Here is a 14,877-nt window from a genome sequence, read left to right as displayed (position 1 = left end):
ACCAAACAGCTGAGGCCAACAGGCCGCACAGCATCTGAGCTGTGGACGACCAGACCCCACGCGCCACAGCGACAGTGCACCTCCCGCCCCCCCCGCGGGGGACCACGAGGCCCACGTCTGGTCGGTCTGCGTGGCGGTCCTCTCCCCCGACTGAACCACCGCGACCCTTTGCGCCTGTTTTTAAGCAAGGGCACGTTAAGGGCTCCCAACACCAGACGAGGGGAGGGACCCTGGAGCTGCCCCGGCTGGCACTAGGGTCAGTCTGAGAAGCCCCAGCTCTGCGATACACAGACCTCCTGGCTATTGGACTGTCACCTCGGAGTCACGGTCATAGTCGCCTCCTAAAGTAACTGTGGCGCCTGTCCCTGACTGTCTCTCTGACCATGACAAGCGGTGGCCGATACAACACTGCACCGCACAGAGGGGACCCAGCCAAAAGCAGCGACCTGCCTCCCAGAGCCGGACCACCTGCCACGCGCCGCACACACGGCGCCTGAGTCCCGCACGACCACGAAGCCTGTATTGTCGAGGCCTGGCCTCGTGACAGAGAAAGATGGCGCCGACCCCGCCCCTGACACGGGTCTGCTCTCGGGCACCTCCTCCGGCGATCAGGGAGCCAGCACCCCGAGCATCTGTGCGCCCAAGACGTCCCCGGCTCCCGAACGCATGCGAGGTGCGCAACCCCCGACGAAACGCAGCGAAGGGGGACTGGACAGAGCGGGGGCACCGCCAGCACCCTTCCCGAGACGGCTCCACGGCGGTACAGCCCTGGGCCAGGGAGTCGCCGCCAAGACAGCTGCGCCTCACGGTGCCCTCACTGCAACAGCTAGGGCTTCGTCTGGGAGGCGGATCCGGGCACATGCCTGAGTTAAAGGACCGTCTGAAGGCAACTGTCCCCGGGCAGAGGTGTCACACTCTAGGGTAGGCCCAGGCACTCTAATTTTCAACATCTCCGAGGACGGGTCGCCCTACTGTCCCGCAGGCTTGCCTCATGACACACAGCCCTGCGGCTTCACAGAGCTACCCGCGGCGTGAGCTCCAGATGGGGTCAGAAACGTGTGCCTGCCCGGCCGTGGACGCATCAGGGCCCTCTGCTGGAGAAGTGGCCATCGGTCTTAATGGTGGATTTCTATGACAGCTCAAACGGACGCTCTTTTCACGTGGGCTACAGAGAATAACCAATGTGCAGACAGACACGCCAGTGACGCGCCTAGAAACCGCGGGGTCGACTGTCTTTCCTGACCTCCTCTCCACCACCCAGTCACCCTGCACGCCGTCCAGCTCTTCACCTGTTGTTGACTATCGGTTTCAAATGAGAGCTCACAAAACTCGGCCCACAGAGACCACTGCGGTGTCACGTCCAAAACAAAAACACAAACAAAGGGGCACGGTTGTCGCAGGTCCTCGGACACGGGGACCCAAGTGTCTTTAGCCCACACACCTCGAGCCAGAGGACTCAAACGGGAAGCAGAGACGCCGCCTCCTGAGAACGCCTCCCGCCCCGGGGGCGTCGCAGGCCTGCCCACCGCCCAGCGGCCGCTGTGACGGCGCCTACCTGTGGGTTTTCATGTGCTTTCTGCAGCTCAGCGAGGTCTTAAATGTCTTCTGGCAGTAGGGACACATGTAGGGACGGAGGTCGTTGTGGGTGCCCATGTGCCGCCGCAGGCTCCCGCCGGTGGTGAAAGCCCCATTACAGACCAGACACTTGAACGACTTGAGGCCGGTGTGCGTTCGGACGTGTGCCTTGAGCACTCCCGCGGAGACGAAGCCTCGTCCACACTGAGAACATTTGAACGGCTTCTCGCCTGTGTGCGACCTGCGAAGAACGAATGTTTTAATGCAGGGGCAGCTTCGGGCTCTGTTACCATCTTCCAACCCAGAGTGCACGCTCGTGCGGCGCTGCCATCGCCACTGCCTGAGCTACAAAGCGGAGACGCGGCTCTCCACACGCCACCGGCGGGACCACTGAGACCACGGCGCCCGAGTGGCCCGCCCGGAGTCACAGCGCCGGGAGGCAGCCGAGGGAGGCCCGAGGCCCCGGCTTCTCCTCGTTCCACCCTGTCTCACGGCACGGCGCTGTCCCTCACGGTCAAGTTTCTACCTTCTCTTTCCGTTGTCGCCAGCACCAAGAATTGACCTAAACTCTGATAAACAGACTGAAACACTGTTAAAGGACATAACTCCAACGAAACAAACCAAATACTTCTTCGACATGTCCTAGAAATTGCAAATACTGAATTATGACAGATAGGAGTGTAAATAAAATCCAGTGGCAATTTCTGGGTAAAATATTTGAGTCAAGACACTGAAGAATAAAAATTAAAATTAACAAGAAATACTTTGGGGTCAGAGGTGACACCTTAAATACCGACGGCTAACGCTACCGCCCGTTGGCGCCCCACAGCCATCAGAGAAGCGACCACTGTGCCCGCACTAGACCCCACGCCCGGTGCCTGCGGCCTTACCTGATGTGCTGCTTCAGGTGGCAAGACTTTTTGTACGCGCGGTGACAGTAAAAGCACTTGTACGGTCTGTCTGCTTCGTTCACGAGGTTGTTATTAAAGTAACTCTGGAGAAACTGGTTCCTTGGAATGGGCTGGATAAGGCCTATGAACCGTAAGAAAAGCAGGAATAATTCACCGTCAGTGCTACCGAGAAGGTGAGTGTTAAAAGGCACTGTCGCACGTGGAGGATGAAAATTCTGAGGAGCTGAAACACAGATTCTAACGCGGCAACTAGATGGTGTTTCAACTGCACCGAGAACCGGCTCTGGGAGCATACCTGCTGGGAAATACTTACAAAGTCGACACAGTTTTCTCAGCGTAAGGAATGCCTACACTGCCAGTTACTTCCCTTGGTTCTAGAACCAACTTTTAACGGATTTGTACATTTACTTTTCCTACGAGGATTTGTTGGCATGGAATCTACTTTTTCCAAAATTTAGATTACCTGGGATTTTGAGTCCCATACTGAGTCTGTGTGGAGACTGTACACCAGGCCCCATAATAAACTAAAAACAGAAACAACTCCAGTGTGACCTTTCTATCCAAGAAAGTGTTTCCACAGAAACTGGATTAAAGGGCAAAATTAACTTAAACAACTTAAATAACTTGAATGATTCAGGTTTTACGTGTAAGTTTCAATAAACGAAGAATTCTGTCAGGCTGACCGTGTAGCAAACACGTCTTGACCAAGCAGGCGACAGAGTTGCCCACGCAGCCGGACAGCAGTGCAGGCAAACGGTCTGGATGACTTGGCGTTTGCCTGGAAAGTCACGGAGACCGTGTCCGTCCACCCCGGCGGGTCCCCCCGCCCCGGGACAACGCCGTCACCTGCCGAGAGTCGGGACCCGCCCACACTGCCGCCAGAGCTGTGCCCCTGGCACTTCAGTGCAGAGACTACTTTCCTGATTTCCCTGACAGTCCAGGTTGGAGCCACCGTAACAGTCTGGTGTGCAACGGAAGGGTTTACCGTGTACAAACGCGAGCGGGTCAACCCCACACACTTCTCAACTGCCTGTTTGTTCTTCGTCTACACGGCTAACGCCTTTCCACGTCAGCACACCTGACGCGCTCCTGCCCTCCCGGGACGTCCACGCACCCAGGGCACTTTGGACACTGCTCCTGACTATGTGGCCAACACGCTGCTGGGAACAACCTGGCACACGCAGACCGTTCCCCGTGTGTGTTCCGACGTGGAACCTCGGTCCCCGGCCGCCGTTCAGGCACACGGCTTTGGAGCACGGTGCAGAGGCTTCTGAGCCCCGGGCAGCGGGGTGCCCGGCTTCTCCTTACTGAAGGCAGTGGAAATGACAGGCCTCACTTCTTAACGCTTCATTTTTTACCTCTAATAATTTTACAACAAACATAAACTTCTCTTAAAACAGGCTAATTTAAAGCTCTCAATCTTTGAAGAAAAAAATCAAGGGTAAATCAAACACATATAAAAGTCCTAAGATCTTAACTATATTATGCCATTTCTACTAGACTACCAATGCTTTAGTGTTTTTCTTAAGGAAATTACTAATCTCAAAAAAAGGAACGAGTGGATTTCAGTTAAAGTACTTCAAAAACAAACTAAAAATGTCCTTAAAACTTCCTAAAATTCCTTCTGTAATAATAGAAAAGCTTTATCTCATTATGGTGCTTGGGGAGAAAACAGCCTGGTCTTGTAAGAGCTGTCACATATGGTAAGTCGTAAGAGAATGCAAATATTGCAAAATGACAAACATAATGTGTACATGACAGGTAACACACACACAATGACATCGACATCCTAGGTTGGACAAATGCGTTAAAGAAAAGCAAGAGAAAGCCTTGATCATGGTTAAAGCATAAACGCAAACCCGGAGGATCAATCTTTACTGCCCTGAGGTTTAAGAGGAGATAACCAAAGCCTGCCTCGCTTCAAAGAAAAGACTTTCAAACATCGACGTTATGCAGAATGATTTTACACTTATACACACAAATAATCGTATACAGAAAAAGATGGAGATTTGTTAAAAACGGACATGTCACAGACGTACATTATTTGAAATCCCAGAAGCAGCTACAGACAAGAGTGTCACGATCCCTGACTCCACCTTTCCCCAGTCCGCATGTCGCTCTATTTAAAATTTAGTTCTTAAATTAGAAAAAGCATTTAGAGAAAAATAGGCGGCACATCTAGTGAAATACGAACCCCCGCGTGCACGCCGCTGCACGGCGGTCAGGGCGAGCGCAGGCCTGGCGCACGCACCGCCACGCGGCGACAGGAAACCGAGGCGTGGGGGGTAACAGGCTCTGCAGAGCACAGCCTGGCCTAGAGCACAGAAGACCCGGCCCCTGGCCTCTCCGCCCATGGGCTCGCCCCGCTGTGTGGTGAGATGTGCCCCTGGCACCCAGTCTCCACATCTGTGGATGAAGGGAAGTTCTGGAAAAACACCTGCTCAGCTCCTGTGCAGCTCTAGAAGCTTTTGAAACGGCATGACCATCCAACACTGCTTCCTTAACACGCAGCCATGAAATTTCTTGGTATGGTACGTCTGATGATTCTAATACTTTCCAAAGCAACACTCTTAGTATAAAACATTGTTTTAAGTAATCTCAATTAAGTCAAACGACTGTAACAAAACTACGCAAAAACCCTCTCTGTCATTTACCAAGCTGTCCCCAAGGTGACAGTCACACCTTTTCTCACAGGCCCTATGGAGCTCGAAGTCTGAGAGAAGAGACACATAAGCACACACGACAACGAAGCACGAAAGTAAGTATTTACGACATTTTACATGTTACAACGTGAAGCCACCTCGAAGAGTCACCTCCCTCCTGCGTCTGGCTCGGCCCAGAGCAAAGGAGACGCCTGCTCCACTAATGCGGTCTAAGATGCGGGCATGTGAGGCCAGCAAGCAAGACAGGTCCCATTCTAGCCTTGGCAAAGAAGCCTGGAGAATCCGAACTCCACTTTCCCACAACTAAGGATTCACATACTTCAAGTCCAGAAGCCCACAGGGGTCTAACTTGATTCATGGCAACCCGAAAGAATTGGCAAAGTGAGGGTACCTTTCAAGCATGAAGGATAACTCTAGGGCCACTAAATAAAGGTTGAGCCCATCCTGACTCTCACAGATCTTTCTGCATTTTGGGACCACGAGCCACTGGAAACCCACGGGCTGCGGTGAAGCGTAAACACGCGTTAAGTGACACCGGCCGTTCGCTCTGCGAGCTGCCCAGGCCAGGCAAGGGTGCCCAGGGCGCCAACCCACCACACGCCGATCCGGCTGCGCCCTGAACGATCAGAGCCCCTGAGGGTCGCGGCCCCCAAGCAGCCCCGCACAGCAGAGGGGGGTTCTCAGATTGACCGCAGCATCGCCGGGACACCGCCCGGCCCTGAGCCCCACGCAGCCGCGTCCCCTGGGAGAACGCGTGCGCCGGGACCGGCCCCTGCGCGCCGTCTCTGCTTCGGCCTGGCGCATAGGGAGCGGGAGCTCAGTCGGAACCAGGACTTGAACCCTGACGGCGGAGCCAGCTCGCGGCTCCTCGCGGCCCGGCACGCCTGGCGGGAACGCCGTCACCATCGCACCGCAGGCTGCCTGGGCAGGCCACCCGACGCTCCGCGAGGGACAGACGGACGGACGAGCGCCTCACCTACGTCCGTGATGAGGATGGGCTCTTGCAGCGGGATGTCAGGAACCGGGGCGCTGGCCTTGCCAACGCGCACCTTGGCGGGTTTGCGCTGGTGCCTCATCTTCCTCAGCTCCGTGTGTTTGAAGTGGGAAGCGATGTGAGTCTTCCTGTGGCCTGAGGTCCGGAATTTTTTGTCACAGTGAGGACAAGCAAAAGGTCTGACTCCTAAAAAAATAAAAGCACACCAGAGAGTTACTTCGAGGAAATACAGTGCCACGATTAATGCTGCCATAACATTTCAATATTAATCTGAATATTCGAACTGTCATTTCATGCTGATTACTTCAGGACTCTGAATAATTTGTCAATTTCCCTTATTTGCGTACAGCTCACATGAGAGGTGCTAAGACATGTGATGAGAACATTTGAAGTAAAAAAAAGTTTGCTCTTGAGAAGAAAGTGAAACACAGGTGTTCGAAGTGGCAGTCCTGAAGGTCATCAAAGCGCGTGAGACTGCTCTGCCTCAGGCCGTCACCTGTAACCTGGAGTCACACGCCTGCCAGCTGCTGGGGCCGTGAGCGGTAGTGTTTGAACAGCACGGAGCAGCACTGGGCACTTAGGACACAAGCAGGAAATGGCAGCTGCTACTGGTTGTAAATAATGATGCCACTGCTGATGGTGACAGCGGTACCCTCTTAACGGCCCTCCTCTGTCACCTTCCTTCTCTGGCGGAATTTCCTTCAGTTACAACCTTATCGGTAAATGAAAATGCAAATTCCAGGGCGTACAAAATTGAGTAATTTCAGCTTTTCAAAAGTCACCCACCGGTCAGGGGTCAGCTCGGCCCAGGAACCCCGCGGCAGTGCGGGGAGGGGCGTCGTGCTAACCCGGAGGGCTCCTCCCCGGTGTAAGCGCGACGTGAGAACGCAGTGCGCACCGCACACTCCTCGCGCCGCGGCGGGGCTGACCGGCCCCGGTGCCCGGCGAGGGCCGCGCTGACGCGCGGGGCAGGCGCGAGGCCCCCTGTCCCCCGTGGGCGACCGGCCCTCGCGCCGGTCTAAGGCTACGCCGGGCCGCGCGGGCCGCCTCTCGGCCCTCTGCCTCGCCCCCAGGCGGCGCTGTCGGCCGCGGCGCGCGCCAAGTCCCCGCGCCCCTGGCCAGCGGGGCGGCCTGCGGGAGACCCCGCGCGGTGCTGCGGAGGGGCGCGGGGCGGGGACACAGCAGGGGTGGGGTGCGGAGGGACGGGTGGGGGGCGGGTAGGGGTGCGGATGGGGGATGCAGAGCGTGAGGGGGCGGGGACGTAGTGGGGGGCGCAGGGGCGCAGACGGGGATGCGGAGCGTGGGGGGGAGGGGGGAGGGGCGCTAAGGCGGTGCGGAGCGTGAGGGGGCGGGGCGGAGGGGCGCTGAGGGGGTGCGGAGCGTGGGGGGCGGGGCGGAGGGGCGCTGAGGGGGCGCGCGGCGTGCGGGCGCGGGGGGCGGGGCGGGCACCTGTGTGCAGCCGCAGGTGCACTTTGAGGCTCCCGGACGTGGAGAAGCCCTTCATGCAGTGCGGGCACTTGAAGGCCTTGATGCCCGTGTGCGTCTTGATGTGCGCGGTCAGCGTGCTCTTGACCGCGAAGGCGCGGAAGCACTGCGGGCACTTGAAGGGCTTCTCGTGCGTGTGGATGCGGATGTGGCGCACCAGGTCGCTGGGCTTCCGGAACTCCTTGGTGCAGTAGGGACACACGTGCCACCGGACCCCGTTCTCCTCGCGGATGGAGCCTGGGCAAACGAGAAGACGAGCTGTCCCGCGGGGCCGGCCTGCCCGCGCCCCCCGCCGGCCCGCATGCGCGGGCGCGCCCGGGGTCGCGGACGCCGGTCGCTTAGCCGCTTAGCCGGGCGCGAGACGCCAGCAGCCCCGAGGGAGCAATCGCGGCCTGTGAGAGCGCAGAGGTCTGAGGGGACGGGCCGTGACACGGGGCCACGTGAGCGGCACAGACCCCGCCCACCGCGCGCGCATGGAGACCGAGGCGTGGACGGACGACACCCAGAGGAGGCGCACGCCTGGGAGGGGGCGCCGGGCGCCGCGGTGCCGCGTCGGTCACCCCGGGGAAGGTCCCGCCGGCGCACATACTGACGGGACGGCGGGGACGGCGCTGCCGAAGGGACTCCGTAGAGTTAGGACCAAAAACCAGTACGTGTGACACCAACCCAGGATCAAACATCACAGATTCTTTCATAACTAAATATTACTCGACTCTGAATCAGTTTAAAACCATTCCTATCAAAAACCACAAGCAAAATTTATGAAAACACAGTAAGTAAAATGATTTCTAAAATATCAAAATTCTAAAAACAAAACTCAGATAACTTTCTTAACCTGTGTCTGGCCAGGAAGTCGTCCCTCCATGTTGTGGACGGGTTCTTAGAAACGGACTCCGCCGAGGCCACGGGCGAGCAAGCAGCCACCGGAGGCCGAGGGGCCACACGAGCGCTGCGCGTCCACGGCACGTTCCGGGCGCGGAACCACCACCGCACCCCCGAGGGACCCCGGAACGCCTCCCGGGCCCAGCGGTGGAGTGAGCGAGAGCCGTCCGCCCACGCAGGAAAACGCACGGCGCCGTCCTCCAGCCCCGGGGCGTGGGCGGCGGGCCCCTCGGCGGACGGGACGCCCTCGCGCACCCCCCGGGACAACGCGGACACGCCAGGTCACTGACTGCACCTCGCTGGGCCGGGGCAGGAACCCGGAGAAAGCAGACAGACGTGGCGGAGCGTGCGGGCCCCACGCAGACCCCGGCCCGGCAGACGCGATCACTTTTTTTTCTCATCGACAGTGTAATGAAATGACATTACTGGAGGAGCTGCTGTACAGAGGTAGTTTTAGCACAAAAAAAGAAAATCTCCGGTTCCTTCTCTTTGTTACTAGTAAATACAAGGAATCCTCCCCATGTGCAAGTGACTCTGAAAGGAGAAAGCTGTGTTTTCCTGAATGGGATGCTCTTTGCAAGACTAATTAATAATTAACACAGGGAAGGAGGTTAAGGAAAAGGAGGAAATAACACTTAAAAAAAAAAAAAAACAGTGAAACGAGTGAAACAATGGAAACAAGAACAGAGAGGAACATAAACCATGAGGGGAAAACAGCAGGAACCAAGGGGAATGGCTTTCAAAGTGAGAGAAAGACACTTAGTCGACAGTCATAAACCTTACGTCAAGGGAGTCTAAAACTTAAGACTGCTTAAAGTTAACAAGTAAAAATTAATTCAGACAAGTACCATAATTTTGTCATGATGGATCAAAAAAAAGCAAGACACAAAAATATCGATTAGCTAAAATTAGGAAATCATCCCCAAACGAAAATGAAAATCTATCTTAAATTACATAAGATGACATAATACACAACTGTCACCAGGTTCTAATTATTTCTGGAAACAGATGAAGCAGAGATTGCACACTGGTAGCCTGAGGCCGCCTCCAGGCCTGGCCTGCATGTTTTGTTTGGCCCACACAGTGTGACAAAGAAAAAACTGAATCCAGACTCTGGCCCTTTGAAAAATTGAAAGATCTGGAAAACCGGACATGCATTCCCCATGGCAACCATCTCTGGTGCTGGCCACTTTTCTCTTCAAACAGAAATAAATTTAAAAACAAAAAACATAATCACCTTTAAGATGGAAAGCATTTTTACTAAAATTAAATGTCTAGCCTTAACAATGGGAAAACTGTCTAAAACCAGGAGGAGGTGAATAAAACATATCAAACTGACTTAACAGAAAAGTACTAAAATCAAGCCTTTTAAAGTTTGGGAAATGTTCATGGTCATCGCATTACTTTATCATGTTTAGAGATACTAGCCAATGAAATCAGCTAAGATAGACATATAGTATAAACTATAAAGGAAAAAAGTCATTCTTTACAAATGATGACTATATACCTAAAAAAATTAAAATTCATAGGCTCACATTTTAATACATGAGAATCAATATCCTTCATATCTACAAAGTTCAGAAAAAAAATTTAAACTACTAAAATATGGGGGGGGGAAGACAATCTGAATAAATGGAAATGCAGAACCTATTCTTTGGTACAGAGACTAAAAATTATAAAGACATCGATTCTCCAATTACGTCATGTATGTGGTAAATGCCAGTAGGAATTTTGCAGAACTAGAGTTGGTGAAGTTTAGCAGACAATTCTAAATATATATGGAAAAATAAATATGTGAAAGTTGTCAAAAATACACTTTCTAAAAAGTGCAGCAAGAGAGGACTAGGGTCCCTGCTTACGAAAGCATACTCTAAAGCTAAAACCGTTTGGTACCAGAACACGAAATAAAAGGACAGATTGATGGAGTGGAACAGGATCCAAAAAAGACCTCCGCTGGTCTGTGAGCACAGTGCACGGGAACGGTGGCCCTGCGTGTCAGAGGAGGGCCCTGTTCAATCGGTAGCATTTGGACAGCTGGGTGTCCATCTGGAAACAATGAATTTGAGTCAAAGATTCAGCTTAAACTATGAAGGTACTAAAGTGTTAGATAAAAGGTGGTTTTTGTTTTTCCAAAATATCGGTATTGAAACCTAAGCACTATACAAGTCCAAAAGTCGTCAGACAAACTTGCAACAGAGCAACAAAGCATCTCTCCCTGTTAATTCGAAGAGGACACGTGCCTGCCACAAATGCAGCTCGTCCGGTGCCACGCCCTTGACGTATCACAGCAAATAAAAACCAGGTCCCTGTTGTGGGAAACGGGCAGGTGCTCAGGGTGAGAAGCTGCTCGCCCTCACTCCTCCTGAGAGAAGAGAGCGCTGCGGGAAGAAGCCACTCCGATCCTACCAGATGAGGGGAAAGGACTGGACACTCCGGTGACAACCATCCCAAAGGCCGCGAGGTGACAGGCGCTCCAACTCAAGTTGCAGCGTGGCGATCCATAAGACCACAGGAAAAAATCAGCAACATTCACCAAAATTTTTAAAGTACGAATGAATTTTTTTTGGTCTTCAAGCACATTAGTGACATAAATAATGAAGGAGGTCTGCAGACCGGGTCAATTTCAGCACCCTGACGTTGGTGACCGTCCTATGGTTGTGTGGGGTGGTGTCCTTGGCCGCAGCGGACATCCGCTGGAGTATTTAGTCACAGGGCATTACATCTGCAAGTCAGTCTCAGAAAACCCAGGGACCACACAGGTGAGGAGAAAGCAACCGTAAGAAAATGCTAGCACTCGGGGAACCTAGAGCAAAGGAAGGTAAGAATTCTTTGCATTGTTTTTGCAACATTTCTGTTAAGCCTGAAATTATTTTAAAATTAAAACTTTAAAACAATCTTTACAGAGCTTAACCTTTGAAACCTGACACTTCCAGAGACGTACAATACAGATAAATTTACAAGTGTGGAATGACATAACCTCAAACATACCCACTGTAGCACTGCATGTATTAGCAAAACCTACGAAGAACCTTAATATTTACGCATAACACAAGGCGCTACCCGGCACTGTGCAAAATGAGTATCAGATGGGCAACCGTGAACTGCAGAACGTGGCGTGCGAAGGCAGCGTGAGCCCATCCCGGGGGAGGACGCTCAGAATCGTCTGCGTGCAGGTGACCCTCCCGGGGAGCACCGGAAGGCAGCTGCTTGACCACGAGAAGGACCTGCTCTGAGGTACGTCTGAAAGGCAAAGCCAGGTGTGACTTCCAGAGCCTCAGTGTTCAAGTGGCCGGACAGCGCGACATCCCCTGGGAGTTGGCACGTCGCAGCCTGTGGGGCAGCCGGGCGGGTGACGGGAGCCTCCAGGCCGCGGGACGGTGCTTGGAGAACAAGAAGGCTTGACGTGTTCCCCTCACCCCCCGTCAGGCTCCACACGAGAAAGCGCCACACAGCTCCGTCTGTGGCATCAGGAGGTGATGGGACGAGGCGACGAGGGCCTGGGCAGCACAGGGGTGTGGACGGAGTGAGGGGGGGCTGCTGTGGGCCGTTCCGCGGGCCGGGAGACCCGCCTCGTGCAGCCAGAACACTCCCAGGACAGCGGGAAAGACAGATTGGACCCTCGGGGGCCAAGACGCTGATTCAGACCTCAGACGGAGGGGCCCGGCCGCTTCGAGCGGGTCAGGACCTCCCCAGACTCCTGGCAGGTGCGTGCAGAAGGCCCAGCCCAGAGGACACACAGCGAGGCACAGGAAGCTGTTCTGCCTTCACGTGCTGCGCCACCCAGCCAGACGCAGACCCTCAGAACCACCTCTGGTCGGCAGCTCGTCGGGGAGATGCGCGCGCCCCGCTACGAGGCCCTGACTACAAAGGACGTAACAAAACTGAGGGCGAAGATGAGGCCGTGTTCGTAGAAAACACGAAAGAACCGAAGGCACCAGGGGCCGTGCCTGCCCGGGCCCCGCCGGTCGCCGGGGGCGTCTGCCGGCAGAGTTTCAGTCGTCCAGACACTGCTGGCGGCCACATAGTTTAAAGCAGTTGGCGTGGCGATAAAACCGCGGTTCATGTTGGCGGACGCTGTCCCAGCGTCTCGTGGGGCTCGCGACGCGGGCGCCGTCTCAGAAGCAGGGGCTCCGCTTCTCAGGCGCGGCGAGCAGCGGGACTCGGTGTCCACCCGCGCGCGCCGGCGCCACTGGAGTCTGGGAGGCCGCCCGACGCAGGCCGCGCTCTCACGCGAGGCCCAGCTCAGCCCTGCCAGCCAACGGCCACTCTGGATCACGGGTCCGCGGCACTGGGGCGCACAGGTATGGAGCAGAACCGCTCACCTGTTCTCTGGACTTGTCGCATCTCTGAAAAACCATAGCTGCCCTTTCACAGACGACATCCTGGAGAGAAGCCAATGAATTAGCATCTTCCCTGTGGCCAGTGGCTGCGGGCCTGTGAAGCAGCCGGGACCCACTGCTCAGCCAGGAGATGGCTGCAGCCCTGGCTGCCGACAGGGGCCAGGGCCGGATGGGACCCAGTGCCCATGGAGCCTCGGAGCCCCCGCTGGGGAAGGCAACACACGGAGCTCGTGGGCGCAGCGAGCTTGGGGCAGCAAGCAGACTGCCGCCCCTCACAGGACAGCTCGCCATGTGACCTTCATCCGCCCACCTAGGGCCCGCACTCAGACCGCAGCCCGACGACCCGCTGGAGCCAGTGCCCTCAGCAGCTGGACGGCCGGACAGAAGGGTGCCAGGACCCTGCCCCTGCAGCCGGCGCCCAGGCCTCTGCCCCACGCAGCGTGGGGAGCAACGCGCCAGCAGCAGGAGGGGACAGGAGGGGGCGAGGAGCAGCTGGCCTGCTGCCACGGAGAGGAGTCACGCTTCCTGCAAACTGTCACAGGTGGTGGAGGGAGTGAAGCCGAGCAGCACGAGGTCCACAGAATGTCACTGTCACGGAGGGACAATCGCAGACAAAGCTGGGAGAACTCTGGGGAGGCGAGGCGGATAGTGGGAGCTGCTGACTTGCGACCAGGCTCGGAGCCCCCGCACGGCCCCTAGCCCCCTCAGGACACACCTGTGAGCAGCAGGCCCGCACACAGCATCCTTCACCTGCGTGTAAGGGCACCGCACACGGCCCATTGCGGACGGGCCCAGGCCATGCTCAGTGCCTCCCATGGGAACACTGCCCTGGTGCGGGCAGCTCACAGGTAAGTCGGGTTCTGGCGGCCGGCCAGGAACCAGATGCTGAAGTCCTTAAAAACGACTCCAGGGTGCTCTCCCGGCCATCAGCCCGAGGGATCGGCTCTCCCTGCTCCCACGTCACCATTGGGATTCCAGATGACATTTCCTGGGCCACTCACACCCCCCTGCCACACACTGCTTGGAGCGGGGTTTTCCCTAAACGCAGGCACGGCAACGGGAGAAGCCGGCCAGGCTCACGCGACGTTCACCGCCGCGAACAGGGCGGGGACGCCCTGTACCCTGGTCTGCTGCTCAGACCCTGCAGTCCAGACCTCCAGGACCGCAGCATGGAAAACGGGGCTTTTAACTGCTGAATGTAAAATGCCAAAAATGCTTGATTTTCTGTTATGTGTGCAGACACAGAACGTGAAGGAAATACAAACAAACTTTTTGTCACGAGCAATTACATTTCTTTAAATTGTTTCAACACCAATGTATATCCTAAAAAAGAGTTTCCATAAATTAACTTATTTAAAAGTAGGCGTCTATATAAGACATTTTTCTTAAAAAGTATATTTTTCGTACTGAAATAAAAAAATATTAACCAAGTAAATTCAAAAATATGTCAAAAAGAAAAAGTAAAGGGGAAAAATAGTGAGTGAAATAAAAAATTTAATCTAAAATTCACTAGAATTGCCAAAACTTGCTGGGTGTTCTGTATATCAAATATTTCAAAAATTAACGTACATGCTCTTTACACACCGTAAGCACAACACTCCACGTTGCAATAGCGCACGATAAGGCTAACGACCTCTGCTCACCGCACGGAGACGCTGACCGCACGCCCGAACCCGACGGGGCCACAGCCCCCGAGGCCTCGGGAGGTTGGCTCGCCTGTACCTGGCGGAGGGCCTCGTGGGGCTGGCAGCCGTGAGTGGCTTTGGTGCCGGGCGGCAGCCACAGGCCGCGGTGCCCGTGGGAGGGGCTTTGCAGAGCCGGTGGCTTTCCTGCTGCTCGATAGGCACGCGGGGTCAGTGTTCCAAGGCGCCAGGCTGCCCTGTGCCTGCTAAACAGCCCCTTTTCTCGTCTTGCCTCCCCAGAGACCATGACGACCCTGGTGATAAAGTGCTTCCTTTCCATCGTCCTATTTTCACTCGGAGGGGGGCAGGCCCAGGGGCAGAGGAGAGTAAGACCAGGACGTCTTG

General features: G+C 55.3%; 1 protein-coding gene across 9 annotated transcripts in view; it reads right to left on the bottom strand.

Moving 5' to 3' along the window:
- Positions 1–14,877, bottom strand: part of ZNF236 (zinc finger protein 236) — a 66,586-nt gene that overhangs the window by 25,276 nt on the left and 26,433 nt on the right. For all 9 annotated transcript variants that reach the window (XM_036230158.1, XM_036230152.1, XM_036230157.1 and 6 more), the window contains 4 exons: positions 7,593–7,865; positions 6,126–6,329; positions 2,466–2,607; positions 1,556–1,816 (listed from right to left, as the gene is read on the bottom strand). In XM_036230158.1, coding sequence (XP_036086051.1) covers positions 1,556–1,816; positions 2,466–2,607; positions 6,126–6,329; positions 7,593–7,865 — 880 coding nt within the window. The remainder of the gene's footprint in view (positions 1–1,555; positions 1,817–2,465; positions 2,608–6,125; positions 6,330–7,592; positions 7,866–14,877) is intronic.

The sequence above is a fragment of the Rousettus aegyptiacus genome, unplaced genomic scaffold (assembly GCF_014176215.1).
Source record: "Rousettus aegyptiacus isolate mRouAeg1 unplaced genomic scaffold, mRouAeg1.p scaffold_m13_p_12, whole genome shotgun sequence".
NCBI lineage: Eukaryota > Metazoa > Chordata > Mammalia > Chiroptera > Pteropodidae > Rousettus > Rousettus aegyptiacus.
Note: the sequence above shows the minus strand (reverse complement) of the source record. Positions and strands in the feature narration are given on the sequence as shown.